The sequence below is a fragment of the Engystomops pustulosus genome, chromosome 5 (assembly GCF_040894005.1).
Source record: "Engystomops pustulosus chromosome 5, aEngPut4.maternal, whole genome shotgun sequence".
Lineage (NCBI taxonomy): Eukaryota > Metazoa > Chordata > Amphibia > Anura > Leptodactylidae > Engystomops > Engystomops pustulosus.
Window position 1 is genome coordinate 43,900,303 of NC_092415.1, and position 18,690 is coordinate 43,918,992.

At 40.7% G+C, this 18,690-nt stretch overlaps 1 protein-coding gene across 3 annotated transcripts in view; it reads left to right on the forward strand.

The window, feature by feature from the left end:
* ARMC1 (armadillo repeat containing 1) overlaps positions 1-14,452 on the forward strand; it is a 28,345-nt gene extending 13,893 nt beyond the window's left edge. For all 3 annotated transcript variants that reach the window (XM_072151819.1, XM_072151821.1, XM_072151820.1), the window contains exons 4-7: positions 1,638-1,827; positions 7,138-7,254; positions 8,387-8,461; positions 10,140-14,452. In XM_072151819.1, the coding sequence (XP_072007920.1) occupies positions 1,638-1,827; positions 7,138-7,254; positions 8,387-8,461; positions 10,140-10,331 (574 nt within the window). In that variant the 3' untranslated portion in view covers positions 10,332-14,452. The remainder of the gene's footprint in view (positions 1-1,637; positions 1,828-7,137; positions 7,255-8,386; positions 8,462-10,139) is intronic.
* Positions 14,453-18,690: the final 4,238 nt, after the last annotated feature.

Below are 18,690 nucleotides of genomic sequence, written 5' to 3' on the forward strand. Positions count from 1 at the left end.
AATTTCTCATACATGTGCCCTTTTTGTCCTTGTGGTTGCTTGCAGTGCAAAGCAATCATTAGCCTCTTCCTCCTCCTTCAGCTGAAAGGGATATCTTCTGAAGTGACAGATATATCAATAGAAACACAGTTTTGGTGTTATTTTAAAGAGGAAAATTTCTCCAATATTGAAAGTGCATTGTGTTTTCAGGTACCATAGAATCGGAGGTAAACATTGTTGAAGTTACAGGTCAGGTGTGGCTGCTGCATGTGAAAATCAAAATTTGTTTGAGATATTTTAAAGGAGGTTCTGCTCTATAAAATAACAGAACTGTGTTTCTAGATTCCAAGATTCGGAATGTATAGCTGTTTGTAAATATGCCTTATTTTTGGGGAAGGGATTGCAAGAAAAAGCCAAAATAAAACATAAAGCCTTCTACTTCAGGATAAAAACCAAAATAATAAGACTCCAGATAGATATGATCTCTCTCACTCCACACGGTCGCTGCAACACCTGGGTTTCCTGCATAGCTCCCTCACTCTCTCTCATGCTCTCTCTCATATATAAAATCAGAAATAGCACAGCCCTTACTATGAAACAAAAAATGAATCCCCCCCCCCCCCATCTGATGCTGTTCAGGCCTATAAAACTCTGGACTTCCTGTCATTGCTTCAGCCAATTACAGACAAGGCGGTATAAATGAGAAAATCCTATATTTGGATATAAATACAGAACCGTGGAATATAGTATGAAAATATGTTTTTTGTTTTTGACCATTTTAGTTTTTGTTATTATTATGTCCATGTCAATTGTTGACGTTCTGGAGACAATATCTCTGGAAAAGCTCTGTACAACCTCCATAGCCTTACATGAGCGCATGCACCTACTATAGCTCTGTACAGACTCCATAGCCTTACATGAGCGCATGCACCTACTATAGCTCTGTACAACCTCCATAGCCTTACATGATCGCACGGACCAACTATAGCTCTGTACAGACTCCATAGCCTTACATGAGCGCATGCACCTACTATAGCTCTGTACAACCTCCATAGCCTTACATGAGCGCATGCACCTACTATAGCTCTGTACAGACTCCATAGCCTTACATGAGCGCATGCACCTACTATAGCTCTGTACAACCTCCATAGCCTTACATGAGCGCATGCACCTACTATAGCTCTGTACAACCTCCATAGCCTTACATGATCGCACGGACCAACTATAGCTCTGTACAGACTCCATAGCCTTACATGAGCGCATGCACCTACTATAGCTCTGTACAACCTCCATAGTCTTACATGAGCGCATGCACCTACTATAGCTCTGTACAGCCTCAGTAGACTTATATGAACACCTGACCTTACTATAGGTCTGTATACATAGAGCTATGTTAGTTTACTATAGCTCTGTACAGTCTCCACAGTCTTATAGAAACACTTACTTTGGCTCCATAGACAATCTCCATAGTGTAAATCACTAGTGTCCTGACTACATCGGATAAATAATCCCTGTAATGTGGAATTACGCAGGGCACCTCCAGCTCTGTTGTATGGTCTCACTGCACATTGTAATACCCAATACTTTTATTAGACTTTGTGAATGTCCAAAAACTGTATCTACAGTCTGTAATTTAGAAGGTTTTTGTCTTGCTGCAGGACCACCACACCGGGGGACACACAGATTCTTGCTACAGAAGTCTATGATCTCCTTCAGTCATCCAGCACAGCAGATGGTGACTGTACGAATGAGATGAACTCTAGACGGCGGAAGGCCCAGTTCTTCCTTGGAGCTACAAATAAACGTGCCAAAACCGTGGTCTTGCATATTGATGGCCTTGATGACACGGTAAGCGGATATATGATCTCCTTATATCACTGCTGCTCCTTCCTTCCTGTTGAGCTAAGAACATCTACGTATCTGAATGAAGGGCACCTTCCATGAAAAACCTACCTAAAGGTGCATTCGTTTTAGGTCAATCTGTGCAACCCGTGGGATTGGATTTTTATGTTGATGCATGGACTCCCTGTCTTCTATCTGGTACTGTAAGAACTATTTGAATAACGGTGCTGCAGTTTGAAACAGGGAGCCCTTGCATCATATTTCTGTGCAGTGTGTGCTATCCGCGGGACTGGATCAACATACAGGTCATTTCTGCAGCCGGACTTAGACATTGGGCTTAACCTCATAGTCAGACCAAAAAGTTTCCATCTCTCTGTCCCCAGCCAATGTGAGTTCATTTTAGTCAGACAGTCATCCTCAGCCTAGTTTTCCAACAATTGATATTTTTCCTATCCCCTAACCTCTTCATAAGAGATAAATGTCGGATCAGAGGGGTTGCTGATGCCCCCCCCCAAAGATTGACAGAATGGGAGACTGCAAGTTCCTCTTAGCTGTGCTGTGATGTCAGGCTCATCCTGTAAGTCATACTGAAAATCCCATTGCAGTCTATGTGGTTATAGGATACAAGTTGATTGAGAGAGAACCCCTTCACAGGGTTATGTTGTCATGAATTCCTCTTTTGAACACCATTTTAAGGTTTCCATATGCATGTGAATACAGTTTTTGGTCATGCCTGCTCTCGACAAGCAACATTCAAATCAGATCAGCCCGTGTAGGTATATAGTAAAGGGAACCTGTCACCAGAACCACCCTACAGATGTTTCAGTGATTGCTCGAATCATGGGCTTAGAGCCACTATTGTTAATAGAGACGCTGACTGTGTGTGACTCGCTGAAGAGAATTTCTGAGGGAGGAGCAATGAAGGTACTCAGAGTGATGTTGGCTGTTTGTGACTTGTCGAAGAGGATTCCTGAGGTGGGGGGAGGGGTGAATGAGGAAGCATATTGCAGCAAACCCCCACCGCTAATAACCGCGGTCGGTGCTTGCACCGATCGCGGCTATTAACCCTTTCAACGCCGCCGGCAAAGTCGCCGGCGGCGTTTAAAAGACGGCGGCGCGCGGGCGCCGCCATCTTTATTACGATCGCCGCGCCCCCGAACGTCATCGGGGGGCGGCGATCGGTTGCCATGGTAGCCTTGGGTCTTCGTTTGACTCGAGACTATCTGGCATCTGCAGATTCGTTACAATGAGCCAGTGGCTCATTGTAATGAATGTGCTGCAAAAATGCCATATATTGCAATACAGAAGTATTGCAGTATATGGTAGGAGCGATCTGACCATCTAGGGTTAATGTACCCTAGATGGTCTAAAATATAGTGAAAAAAAATAAATAAAAAAAATTTATAAAATATTAAAAGTTCAAATCACCCCCCTTTCCCTAGAATGGATATAAAACATAATAAACAGTAAAAATCACAAACCTATTAGGTATCGCCGTGTCCCAAAATGCCCGATCTATCAAAATATAAAAACGGTTACGGGCGGCGGTGACCTCCGAGGCGGAAAATGGCGCCAAAATGTCCGAAATGCGACTTTTACACCTTTTTACATAACATAAAAAATTATCAAAATGTCGCACAGACCTCAAAATGATAGCAATGCAAACGTCGCCTCATTTCGCAAAAAATTACCCCTCACACATCTCCGTGCGCCAAAGTATGAAAAAGTTATTAGCGTCAGAAGATGGCAAAAATTTTTTTTTCTTTTTTGTACACATTTGTTTAATTTTTGAAAATGTATTAAAACACAATAAAACCTGTATAAATTTGGTATCACTGCAATCGCACCGAACCAAAGAATAAAGTAGAGGTGTTATTTGGAGCGAAGAGTGAAAGTCGTAAAAACTGAGCCCACAAGAACGTGACGGTTTTTTTTCAATTTTTCCACATTTGGAATTTTTTTTCAGCTTCGCAGTACACGGCATGTTAAAATAAATAACATCACGGGAAAGTAAAAATTGTTACGCACAAAATAAGCCCTCACACAGGTCTGTACACGTAAAAATGAAAAAGTTATGGATTTTTGAAGTTGGAGAGCGAGAAATGAGCGAAAAACCCTGCGTCCTTAAGGGGTTAAAGGAAATCTACCTTTTGTTTTTATGCATTGTGAACCAAGCATACCATGAGAATTCTGTAGTGACACTTATGCAGAAACTTATTTTGTTTAATCCCTGATCCGAGTGGTTTTGTTTAAAAAAAACATGTATAAAATTCAGGACCTTGAGAAAGCTGGGTTGCATGCTTGCTGCCGTTCATAAACGCATTACACAGGGCTTCCTGAACTGTCCAGATGGGGCTAATCAACCTGAGCTAGGTGACTCGCACACAGCAGCTGGGGGATGGTGCAGCAATTGATTACTTCTGCCAGTCAGGGACAACACGGTGATTAGATCATTCTCTGGAGCAGTGCATAATTGGGGTAAGAGGAGAGCGCAGGGGCAGCCACAGGAGCAACAGAGACTCATTATCATAATTTTATAATAGTTTATTCAGCAAAACCGCTCAATTTTGAGATTAAAGAAATGTTTCTGCATCAGTGTAGCTACAGAATCCTCAGGGGAATGTTTTGGTTAATAATGCATAAAAGCAAATGCTAGATTTCCTTTAAAGTGGTTTATCAAGATTCCTAGGAGAAAATGAATAGTGTACAGACCCTTCTCTGCATTACGGAAGTCACTCAGTCTTTCAGACATCTTGTCGGGTTCCAACTACATGATCATTGGGGTCCCAGCACTCGGGCAACCGGGAATAGGGCTCTTGTACACTAAGGGCTAAACCTACAGTATATAGTGGGAAGCTTCCATTAAAAGTTTCACCATTGATAGATCTGAAGATCTGGAAGAGGGGTTGTAGACAATAGTACAAATTGCTTTTCTGTGCCCCACGTTAAAGACTTATCACAAAACCCAAGCACACAAGAAGAATACAAATGAGCCCCCCTCCCCCATTGTTTTATAAGAAGTCAGCACGTGTCTGCCAGAAATACTATTCATCCTTCAAGTATGAAAGCAGTCCGCTTGTTTGAAAAGACGGTCTGGCGTTGGAGCGAGTGGAGTGAATGCGGTGCACAGCGCTCCTGATCTACGATTTGCTGAAGGGTTGCAACATCTGCTTTGATGCGTTCCGTCAGCCGGGATGCAAGGTGTCTGATAAACGGGGAACTAAACACTAACTGCTCAGCAATGAGCACTCGAGTCAATCAAAGCCTAACCAAGGGGAAATGCTTTCCTTATCATATGGAGCAAACAAGTCTTGGCTCTCCAGCAATGTCTTATGATTTACAGTTTACTTTATCTACTTGGATTTCTTTCTTTCTTTTATTTTCTAACATGTAAGCCTTGTACCTTTTAGTCACGAGTGCAGAACACATGTCAAGGTTGTTCCTGGCTAACCAAGCATACACTATCTGATTGAACAGTTTGGCTGTCAGACCAGACATCCACAAGCCACCGACATCTTCACAATGTTGTGCTGTGCACAAAGTAACAAAATGTGTTCATCTTCGTTGGCTTATTGTGTTACTCGGGGGTCATAAAATTATACGTTCTTTTGTTTAGAATAATCATATTTTTTTCTGTTAGTCAGCAGCTTTGTGTTAAAGGAAACCTAGCATCAGGAATACACTATTCCTTATAGTAGATACCTGACACCCTACTAAGTTCTGCACTGCCTTTAGATAAACTGTTAACCATACCTAACTAAATAAAAACTTTATATATCCTTTATGCATAATAACTTCAGAGGCTAATGGGGCATGGAGTTACCCGAGCTCAGGAGGCAAAGGCTACTCTACACCCCCGTAGCCTCTGAAGTCTGGCCCCACAGAGCTCTTGGGCTAGTCAGCCTGTGCCCATGCATGCGCAGTAACTTTTTCTCCTATCTTTTCGGCAGTGAGCCGAGTTACTGCGCATGCATGGGCATGGCTGAATAGCCGAAAAACGCTGCTGGTCCGGGGATGGAGGTAACAGCTCAGAGACTACAGGTGGTGTCGTGTAGGCTTGGCCCCTGACGCTCAGCGTGGTTACTCCACACTCCAGTAGCTCCTGAATTCCTGATGGGACTTTTACCCCATTAAACTATTAGCCCCTCAGGTCAGGTATAGAATATCCTTTTAGGATTCCCTCTTTTATGTGAAATCTTGAAAAAGAAACACCTTTAAAGTCATATGAAAATGAATTAAGGATTATTCCTTGCCTGAGAGAAGTCACTTTTAGAGGCTGCAAGGAAAGCGTCACTTTAGACACCCTTATCTTCATATCTGTGTTACCTAGAAACATGTTGTCATGTTAGAGATAAGAATCTCATTTCTCCGATCACATTTGAGAACTGGAGATACAGGCAGTTAAAGGGGTATTCTCATCTGGACACTCACATTCAGTTTCATTAATCTGCCATACATAAACATTTCTTCAATTATATGTTATTAAAAAAAAATTACCTTTGTGAAGATAATTAGTCATAAATGTAGTCATATGGTCTCTTAGAAACAAGACTGTGTCCTTGGATACGGCCACCTCTGCGGGAGGGATTGCACAAATAAACAAAAGGTTTTTGTATGTGAAATGTTCGGGAGTTACTGCAGCGTCCTGTGGTAATGATTACTGAATCCTGGTGGTTAGGCAGGACTCAATAGTGCATGTCTGGCCACCGCTGCTGTGTGGGGTGGTCGTATCCGAGGAAGCAATCTCGTTTCTAAGGGACAACATGGCTCCATTTATGAGAAATTATCTTCACACAGGAACATTTTTTTTAATAACATCCAATTGAAGAAATGTTTACATAAGGCAAATGAATTAAATTAAATGTGAATGCCCAGACATTGGAGGGAACTGGATCTTCATCTGTAGAATGAATTTCCAACTAGGTCTATAGATGCTTGTATCAGTGGTCATCTAATGCAGGGATGAGATTCTTGTCTTTCCTAAGACACCAGCAGCATGTTTCTAGGTATTATTAATAGAACTGAAGGCTATACTTGACTTAAAATATAACTCTTCTCTGCTTCTTTTCACATGACTTTGTCTCTGACTTTTTTATTAGATGGGTAAATGAACGAGTTTTCCAATAAAAGCGACTTCTATAAAGGATAATTCATAATCTACTTGTAATCTACTTGCACTCTACAGTGCATTACTGTACTTGTAATTTGTTTTACTGACCTTTTTGTGTGTTTTGAGTTTTCACAATTTTTTTTTCACTTCTACATATCCATTATTTCTGCTGTTTAGTTGAAAATTGACATTGCTTCTATCCTCAGTCTCGAAGGAGTCTTTGTGAAGATGCTCTACTGAAAATCAAGGGCGTCATTAGCTTTACATTTCAAATGGCCGTACAAAGATGCGTTGTCCGTATCCGGTCTGACTTGAAGGCAGAGGTAGGTTATTATTAATGGTCTTCATACTGAACCATTGGAAACATTCATTGACTGTCGCTGAATGTCATTCATGTCTTTCTCGATTTCCTTTGAAATTCTGTAATGGACATAGATTACTGATTACTCTGTCTGAGCCTAATATGACACGAGTGAGGCCCCTTTCACACTTGCATTTTTGCTTTTGATGCGCAGAACTTGCGTTGCACTGTGACCCATTGTAATCACGTGCACAGTTTTTTTTTTTTAACGCTCGTTTAAATCTCAGCATGCTCTACTTTTGCAAGTCACGTGCAAAAAAATTGGAGACGCATCAAAAACGCATTGCAATCTGAGACTCGTGCAAGCCCAATGCGTTTTTCACGCATCAATTGCCATAGAAAAGATAGAGCTCAGTCCTGAGTCTTTTTCATACGCATTATCTGTGCGTTAAAAACGCATTGAAACTGCCCTGGAAACACCAAAGAAACGTGCATGAAAAACTGAGACACTGAACAAACTCTGACTGAAAACTGATTGAACTCTGATGCAAAATGTCAGTTTTTCACTGACCAAACCCTGATCGCACCCTGATCAAACTCTGACGTGATCTGCAACACAAGTGTGAAAGGGACCTTAGACTGCATATGTACAAGTGATGTATACACTACTAAGAAACCTGTAATGAAACTGCAGAAATTGATAATTGGAGCTTTGTAATCCATCTCTTTAGACAGAAATGCCTCTTTCTCCACTTACCTTCCTGAACTTTACAAAAAAAAGTTATCCCGTTACTTAGAAGTCTGTGTCTGTGTCTCTTCTTTATTCTACCTTCTCCAATAGAGGCCACTGAAGAAGTTGGATAAAAGAAAGTTTCTATATCACCCCAAGTGCTTTGTTCACATTACTGCTGCTCACTATTTCTCTATTATGTCTAATATGATCTTGCTTCTGAGTGAGGGCCAATTCGCATCTCCATTAAGTCTTCAGTTATTTCCTTTGCCAAGAATAGGGGAAAGTCTTCTTATTATATTTATCATCTGTATAGTCACTGAATAGATCTGCACTTGTTCTGTGCTCATAATAACTTAAATGGCTGAAGGCCGGAAATGTGAACTCGCAAATTCCTAAATCTCTTTCTTTTTTTTCTTTTTAGGCTTTGGCAACAGCAATAGCATCAACCAAAGTGATGAAAGCGCAGCAAGTAGTAAAGGGGGAATCAGGAGAAGAGGTTGGTCACATATTTGGATTAGTTCTGCCACATTCATTTGCTATTCATTTGTATTCGCGCCTCGAGTGGAAGTCCTAAGTAAGGCCCAGTTTACATCTTGGGTTTTTCCATCAGTTAGGGCTTATTAACACAGGCGTAGCCATTGAAAACTGATCATTTTTTTTTTTTTCTCACTGTTGTCCACTTCTGCTCTTCTTCATGGCATTGGTTTACAAGAAAAATTGGAAGGCATTTAGAAGGCCATACACTTGAGGACACATTAATCATAAGCTGGGACTAAGTGCTTCAGAACACGATGTTGTCCATGGAACACGTCGAATCTATCAGGAGGCTCTGGCCCTCGATAAATTCCATTGCAACAAGCACAGCGCAACAATATTTTGTGACGCCAGGGCTCTGCTCACTAGGTCTGACCTGGCATAGAATTGCGCCGTAGCCTGTATGGGTACAGGCTGTAGACATTGTGCTGGCAAATTTGGCGGAGAATTCGCGATTCCCGACACTGCCCTTAGTTTCCCAGCAGCATCGGTGGGGGTGGGGGTACCTCTTTTTTTTTTTTTTTTTTTTCCCCCCACAGGCCTATTACCTATCCACAAAATAGGACAGGCTGTAACATTTTTGCAAGAACGATGGATCTACGTAACAAAAAAATGAGCCAGGCAGTAGGTGTCCTTAAGGAGAGATTGCCAATTTAAGGCCACCTTAAAGGTGTGTTGAGACTTTAAGCCATAGTTGCTCCACTAGGGAATTCTGGGAAGTACGCAAATATGTTTTCCAAGGTATTCAATGGAAAACAATGACTCCTTTTGCTACCTTAAGCCAAACCAATATATCTATTCCAGGAGGAACAGACTCTCAACTGTAGACAGCACTGTTTTGACCTAGTTGGGTCTCCTCAGTACAGCGTAGGGAACTGGTTTGGCTGTGTGAGAGGCTATTGACTTGAGTCAGACATTCGGTGTTCTCCTTATGGAGAGATTGCCAATTAACAGTGATGTCTACAGTTGGGAGTCTGTTCCTCCTGGAATAGATGTACTGGTTTGGCTTAATCCCACATCATGTTATTAGACTTCTTGTAGGTCATACTTGGTGTTAAGGGGGCTGCTTTTCCAGGTAGCAAAAGGAGGGCATTGTTTTTATTTAGCACCTTGGAAAATGTATTTGCATACTTCCCAAAAAAAATGGGCGGCGTGTTGAGAAAAAAAAAGTCCTTGTTGTGAGACGAAACCAGATATGGTGGTACATACAAAGCATGTAGAAGCCTTTCCATTATACCATATCACTGTGTAGACACATGCACTGTGCCTAAGAGACCTGCGTCTGGGCTTTCCGTTACAACCTCCGTTTGAGGAGTGCATAACGGAATCTGAAAATGGAAGGTGAGCTGAAGGTCATCCAGCCTGCGGCGCTGTTTTGTCCACTTTTAATAATGAAATGTGTAGTGGAACCTGCCGGATGCATGTGTGAACTAGGTCTAATTTTAGTCAGACTGGTTGCTAGAAATGCATTTTTCAGACTAAGTACCTGCAACAAGTGCCTGATTTCATGATGTCTCCTGGCTCTTAGAAATCTGTTGTCTAATATGCTTAAATTAGAATTTTCCTGCTTTTTGATGAATATATTAGAATTTTATATGAAGATTGTAATGATTCCATGTTCATTTCCGATTCCTTTAAAGTTGCTGCTGCCATTTCAAGACGCTCCTGTGGATGTGGAGCAGAACACAGATTTACCAGACTACCTACCTGAGGATGAAAGCCCTATGAAGGAACAGGATAAAGCTGTGTCTCGTGTCGGGGCGCACCAGGACGGTGGGAGCAATTGGCTTAGCACCGCAGCAAACTTTTTATCCCGATCCTTTTACTGGTGACCTGGGCCTAAGGGACTAAAGACTGCAAGACCAGAAATATCTCAATCATCCCAGTGAAGTGCAATTTTGCAATAAAATACTACACACACCCGATAAAGTTTTAATTTGCGCAGCTTATGCTGTGTTTTACATGTACGATAATCGAGCTCGTAAAGCAGCATGGCGTACAGAGGTCGCAGAACATGTTGCTTCATTTATTGCGTGTTGCCTCACTTTGTAAATGGGTCCACCCTTTGCTATTCTTACACTGTCATGTTATAAGCCAAATAATTGTGATAGTGAACACTGATATTCAGCCTTAAGGTCACTGGTATGTTGTAATACGCAGGAAGCGTCTCTTCACCTCAATACTCAGGACCGCCAGTTCTTATTCTGAGTAGATATTAGTGCATGGACGCCTTTTCAAGAAGCGGTTTCTTTCTCTTGCCTTATTTTATGGAAGGTCTGGTTTCTGTGACACGTGCTACTGTCCGCAGCAACACGACCGTATGGTTTTTTGGTTTTTTTCCTCACAAAGTGAACATTTTTCCAGAACTAATAGAGTTTATGCCTTCTGTGTCATAGAGAATTTGACTTCTGTGCAGGTCCAGACTATTATTGGCTAACAGTACAAGAGATTTGGGTTGTCGTGAGCCTATAGATCTAATAAAAATCAACATATTCTCTTCAAAATGTCATATTTAGTCCTGCCTGTGTATTTATAAGACCCTGTTAAAAGGGTTGTTCCTGCAATTTAAGTCTCCCGTATGCATAGTAGGGTGGCGAACCTATGGCACGGGTGCCAGAGGTGGCACTCAGAGCCCTCTATATGGGCACTCTTGCCATCACCCCAGGGCAGAGTTCGCCAGACAGGACTTGCAGGCTCTTGCAGTCCCAGGCAGCCCAGGACCCTAGAAGAAAGCTACAATGATAATCCAAACTTCTTTGTATTGTAATGGTGTCCTCAGGTGCCTATACAATTTAAACCTGTGAAAGAGCAAAGAATAATAAGTTACTGCTTAAATTGTCACATTGGTACATTGCAAAAAATATGTGGGTTTTGGGTGTCTAAAAGGTTTGCCATCACTGGTATAGGGGATTAAAAGATGATCTGTGAGGTTCGTTCACGATAATGGGACCCTCAGTAATCTGTATAATGGGGGACTCATTCTCACTGGCTGCTGGAGCAGCAGGTGGAATATGAGCCATGCTGCTCCATTCAATCGTATGGTAGTGGTGTGTCAGAAATGGACTTGCTCTGCAAATTCCAACCCTCTCACACTACTGAATGGAGCGACATGACACATGCTAGAATTGCAGCTCACCCATTAGTAAGAACAGGAGGACCCCATTCTCTGGATTACTGAGGGTCCTGTTCTTGTTACTGGGGTCGTCCCAGTCGCCGATTAGCTTTTATTCCACAGGATAGGGGATAACTCGAATAGTTGTTGCAATACCTTCTAGACCTCTCCCCCATCTAAAGGGGTAAAATTGTTTGATACGTGGGGGTCCAAATAGTTCATGAGAGGATAGCTCAGTTTGTATTTTTTTCAAGTGTTCTCTTATGCACAAATAATTTTGACAGGACTGCCTTGGGTGGCCGATCACTGTACTCGGCTTCTCCATCCAGATGAATGGCAAAGCAGTGTACATGTATAGACAACAAATAAATCTGTGAAGGCTACATTGAGGTCTAGGCTCGTATAACACTTACCGATTAAATGCTTATTCCCTATCCTGTGGATAAGGGGTATGGTTTTTTTTTCCTGGTACAGTCCCTTTTAGAGTTATTAATTTCAGTATTGATCATGAATATGCAATGTTTTAACCACAAGCCGAAATGACATAAAACAGGCTCCCAAGATCCAATGTAATAATGAATAACCACTATTAATCTAAAATGCATAGATATATATATTTATGTGTGTACAAGGTCTGCTGCCTGCTATATACCATGGTGCCATGTAAGAAGTACAGCTCTTTTCCTTCCCTGTCCATGATGGTGGAGTTTTTATATTTGCAAACTATTTGTAATGAAAAGAAGGGGTAAAATGTATGTTTTGGACGTCAAATTAAAACACAGTGATTGTTTCATACATGGTTTTTGCATTGTTCTGAAGGACCAGGAATTAAGTTGCACAGTTTGGATGTGAAAGTTTGTCATACAGTTATTTTGTCGCTAAGAAGTTGTAGGTTGTGCAAGATAAATGTTGCTTGTGTTTACAGGTTTTTTAGAAGGTGTTTCTGTGAGAAAATTCCTGTCAGAATTATCTGTGATCTGCGATTTTTGTGTGGTGAAATACCAATATTGTTGGTTCTCCGAATAAGGCCTCATGGACACAAACATTGTTTTGGGGACGCACGCTATCAGCTGTTTCAACAGCTGTAAAGAGGTCCCGTTTATTTCTGTGGGCTCAATGGTTTCAATGGCCTTCTGTGTAGGCCGAACAACCAAGACGCAAAGCTCTGTGCAGATCTCTCTTCCTACTTGAGCCGCAAACTCCGCGTCTAGGTGTTCCTCACCCACAGATGAAGACACAGGCCTCATACAACGGATCATGAAGCCGTTGTTTGCAGCCCGTGATATGCAAATGCTCGTGTCTGAAGCCTAAGGCTAAATTTCCACAGAAAAGAAATTTCTTGTCACAGTCTTATTCATACAACTGCGCTTTCCAAAAAAATGTATGAAATTTTCTGCAGCGTAAATTCTTGCCTCAGAGTTCACCTGAAAAGGGCTATGAAATGTGTATTTTTCGAAATTATACATAACATTGATTCAATGAACGGGTGTTTCAAAAGCATGACAATTTTGACTGGATTTTCTAAGGAGATGTGTCAGATGTTTTGATGTGTATTTTAGTAAATGCTTGTATTTCCCATAAAATAACAAAATCAGAACATCTTTTCACAGGAAGTGCTATGATTTCGCCTGGAAATGTATGATAATTCGGTGTCCATAGTCTGTAGAATATTTTGCTTTATAGATGGATACCCTTGTTGCTTATTATTTGGTGCTGGACGGTATATGGACAATGATTATATAGACAAGGGGGAATGGTAACACCTAGTTTTGAATGTTGTTTTCATTTCCAGGAGTAATAAGGCCGCATTCACACATCAGATTTTTGTGATCCATGTTCAATATGTACATGTATATGCAAACGACATTTTTTTTTTTTTTTTCCATAACGTGGGATTCTGTGAAAAAATAATAGTGGACACATGCGCTATTACGGTACATGTAACGGTACACCGATGCCTTGTGGTACACCAATACCATCCACGTGCTGTCAATCATTTTTATGTATAAACCATACAAATTATAGGAATTAACGGTCTGCTTTTCATTGACAAAACATGTCTGAAATATTGGTTGGATTGTGTGCTGTCAATGGAAATCGCAGACCTTATGTGTGAATACGGCCTTAAAGGGGAAAAGCACATAGAGTTGTGAGCAGTTTCCAAATCATCTTTTTATGTGATTACTCACACACACAGCCATTCTTTTATATTCTGCCAAAATTAAAATGGCGCCCTGTAATATTTGGCATAAAGTACATAGATTGTTATGACCATATGTAGGACAGATACCATTTTTCACTGGTTTCTTGCTACATATAAATTAACATTACAAATATGTGTTCTCTATTTATTTAGATTTTGGAGGCTCTGATGATATTTAGGTATTGGTGTGTTTAATGAAAAATGAACAGTAATTTTCTAATGGTTGACCACTTGCCGTACCTCATATGCCTGTTACATTAAAAAGCAATGCACAATGCCTTTGACTGAATATTTTAAGAGTGACTTGTTTTGCTGACTGCATAGAATTATAGCCTAGAGACTACAAATGTTTTTTGGTGGTGAGAGAAGTTTATTGGTTTGTGTGGCCATGCAATATAGATGCAGTAAATGCACTAGAGGTCAGCCCAGTAGTCCCAATATTAGGGATTATTCACATAACCATTGCTCAAGTGTTTAGTACATAGGGCACAGACAAGCACATTGATTTTAGCTGAGTCCTGTTTGTATTTCACGACGGGTTTCTCCTATTGTTGTATACAGTCAGAGTTTTATAAATGTTGGGCACTTAAAAAAAAAAAAAAAAACGAAACAAAAGTTTTTAACGTTTAATGGACATAGCACAGGGTAGCCATGGGAATACACTCTTCATCGTGTTAAAGTGAATCTGTCAGCAGTTTTAGTTTGCAGCCCCAAATAGTTCTATAATCATACGTTTGTGGGAGTGAGATAGTGACAAATGTATATTTCAGTATTGTAGCTGGACTTTGAGAACTCTGTTCCCCTGGTATGTGAGATGTCTTCACTCTCATGGGGCATAGGCCCTCCCCTGTGTGGCAGTAGCTGTATAGTAGTATATTGAAGAGATGGACTACAGCAAGTCAGCTACAATCATGGATCTCCATGGCTTCATCCATGAGATATATTGTATCTTTGTATGGTCATAACTGCTGACAGATTCCTTTTAGAGTAAATATACCATCAAAATCAAACTTCATAAACGCGGGACACTTATTCATAGATCCAGGCACCTTGACTGTAGTAATTTGTTCTATTTGTTATCCATGCCCTTCTTCCTTCTAACGTCATCTTTTAAAATTATGCTTATGAGCCAGAACAGCTGTGGGGTTGTTACCAGGACTCCTCAGTGCTGTAGTTTCACACTCTCTCTCCCTCCCTCCACTGCTCCTTCAGCACTCTTGCTCCTCCTTGTGCCTGATGCAATTACACAGTGTAACCGCCTGAGAATCAACAGCATGGAGGGGCTCTGGTAACTCCCTGCAGAGCTCTTTTGGCTCATTAGCATAATTCGTTTCTAGAAGTAAGGAAGCCATGGATAACAAATGTAAGAAGATTACTACATACTTTATCATGCTTTATCCTGAAGGTATATTTACTTTTAGGTTACATTTTTTTTTATTCCTAACATTAGCAAATTAGATTAAATTGTTTTAATTCCACCAGTAGTAACTACTGCTAAGCTTCCTTTAGCCTTTTTGGCTGCTAATTTATGGGAAGAATACAACCCATATTTTCCTCTACATCGTACACTACTGGGATTCAGATTTTGTGCAAAAATTGATTATATGAAATTGTCAGTGTTCTAATCCGCATCCAAAGTTGTTTCTATTATTGACGTGCATTTTAATGGACTACAAGGTTCCAACTGCAAGTTTTGTATCTTCACATTGAAGTACATGGTATAGCATCCATAATGTGTTCATACTGATAGCTGCACCAGTTAATTTACTAGCCTGTGGATTCCCTAATGCTGTTAGTCGTCTTCCCTTTCTCTGTCCACTCTGTATTGATGTCAATGGCCGCACAGTCTATTTACTTGTCAACTTTCAGTGCTCCCATACCACACAATAAAGACCGAGCCGCAGTAACGGGGAGGAAAAGGAACTGCTTTGAGTTTTGGGTCTTGGATAAGACAGTCTGTACCTAAATCTACAGCCCAGTGTCCACGTGCCACTCCTTCAATAGATGGACAAACTTAGATATTTCCTAAGCAAGACTCTCACCATTACTCTTAGGAGCGTTCTCAGGTTTCTTTTTTTTTTTTTTTCTAAAAGGGGTTGTCCAGGATTAGGAAACTCAAGAAAAAATACCACTTGTGTCAATGGATTGTATCAGCAACGTTATTAGCGTTAAAGTATCTGATGCAACCCATGGACTTGTGTGTCGCTATTTCTCCGGCATGTGTTTCTAAACCTTGACGTCTTAAACAATGACGAATGAAGTTCCTTGTGCCACCTATATAGTATAGATTACAAGTATCAGCGTGGGGGGAGTACAGTGATTTATATACTGGAACTAAATGGTGCATTGCTGATGTAGTTATCACACTTGTCGAGTGATTATCTATTGCACATAACTCTGCTGTAAAATGAACCGCAAACTAGTATTCTGATAATATCGGTAACTTTTATTCTAATATAAATCTGCTATCAAAGAAAATATATGCGCACAGACTAAAGGCTACAGCTATCCACATCAATTACTCCTTTTAATAGGGCATTACAGCAAATCTCTTTAACGCCTGTAACATCATTCAGTAGACTGAAATGTGTGTAGTGAAGCTGTGTGAACACGAGCCGCCCCTGCCGCCGCCGCCGAGAACATCAGCCTCTTAATATTCCAACTATAATTTGTGCATCGTCTAAATAGTGGTAATAACCGTTGTAATCAGATTTCTTTTTTTCAGTCACCAAAAAATGCATTGTTTGCTATCGCTGCCCCTACCATTACGGAAGCAGCCTGTAAATTACATTTTGAAATATGTTGTGTAAAATAAAATGATAAAATAATTCTTGACGTCTTTTTCTTTTCTTTGGTCTTGAAAAAGAGAACATTTTCAATATATTTTGCCTATATCCATAATAACAATGTGTGGACATAAGGAGTAACACTATTTCTGGACAGTATTTTATCCGTATTTTACATTTGCTAGCAGTTTACTACATGCTTTTTCTCTAATACATACCGGTAGTTTTCTTGGAGCACATACAAGTTAGAGGTAAATCTGTTCCTAATGCTTTATCACTTTACCAACAACATGATCATGAAATTATACAGTACTTGCCTGTATTCATGTGAATCAATGATTTGGAGTAAGATAAAAACTTACTACTGGCTGCAGCCCACTGTAGCTGTGCCTTTTGGTGAAGAATTTATAGCACTCTCCAATATCTGACTGCAACGTTCGATGTATTGCCGCAGCTGAAGCCGCGTTCACATGTTACGATTCGATTGCATTTTGAGACGCCATCCAAGAGCTTCCCCCTTTGATCACATGCAGGTTAATATTGCAATGCTACCTCAATGTGCGATCACGGGGGAAGCCTTTGGATTGCGTCTCGAAATTCAACGTGTGAACATGGCCGTACAAATGTGCACTAATTATGGAGCCTTTTGAAGAGCGCAGTATATTCTGCTCTGTGGGCAACACAGACTTTCAACTTTCATCCAAAGGTTTTCTATGGGGCTCAGATCTGGAGACTGCCTAGGCTACTCCAGGACGTTGAAATGGTTCTTATGAGGTCTCTCCTTCATTGCCCTGGTGCTGTGCTTGGCATTATTGTCATACTGAAAGACACAGCCACATTTCATCTTCAATGCCCTTGCTGATGGAAAGAGGTTTCCTCTCAAAATCTCATGGTACATGGCTCCATTCATTCTTTCATGTAAATGGATCAGTCATCCTTGTCCCTTTGCAGAGAAACTGCTCCAAAGGATAATGTTGCCCCCCATACTCCACAGCAGGTCTGGTGTTCTTTGGATGCAGCATTCACTTTTCTCCAAACACGACGAGTTGTGTTTCTACCAAACCGTTCTACTTTGGTTTCATCTGACCAATACCCTTCTGGAACATCAAAATGCTCTTTAGCAAACTTAAGATCGGCCCCGATATGTCCTGGAGGACAGAGGAGCCTCGTAATGAAGAAGTTACAGGTCTGTGCGAGCCAGAAATCTTGCTTGCTTGTAGGTGACCAAATACTTATTTTCCACCATAATTTGCAAATAAATTCTTTAAAAATCAGACAATGTGGTTTTTCGGATTTGTTTTCTCATTTATCTCTCATAGTTTAGGTCTACTACCTATGAGGTCAATTACAGACCTCATCTTTTTAAGTAAGAGAACTTTCAAAATCTTTGGCTGACTAAATACTTTTCTCCTAACCGTAAACCTATCATGTTATGTTCATATATTCAGTCTATTCCTATGTGTCTCTCTTCCCTCACTCATCTCCATAGACTTCTCAGCGATGTGATAACTTTGAGAACGGTCTCTCTTGCTCAAGCAAAGTAGACTGAAGATGAGGTCCATATCTCGATCCGCTAGGTTACTGCAAATTATATCACTGAACGCTGTTAACAAAGCAGAATCTATCAGCCTCTATAATGGTAGACAGAAATTAGAATAACCCAATCAACAAAGTATAAAGTCTTAGTAAGTGTTACAAAAAAGTGGTTGCACCCATAGGTCTTGGGTTTCGCAGTTATATGCCATAAACATGACACTACCATAGAGTCCATACAACACAACCATTAACACTCACACATTGGATTTGGGGAGAAAATCTCTATAATTTTAAATCCAGTGGAACATTCCACATATTTTTCTTGAAGTCAATATATTCTGTGTGTATTGTTTGTATGAAATCTGCCTTCAGTTAGTTGCTATGTACCAGGCTGGAAGAGCACTGATAGACTAAGCACAGTTAAATCCATATCTGTTGAGCCTTTGGCCTCAGGGTGGCGTGAACAAATTTATGCTAATTTAAGTCTCCTGCATTTAACTTCTAACTCATGCTGCTGCTTTATGTTCCTCCTTAAAAGTCAGCAGCAGCTCCCT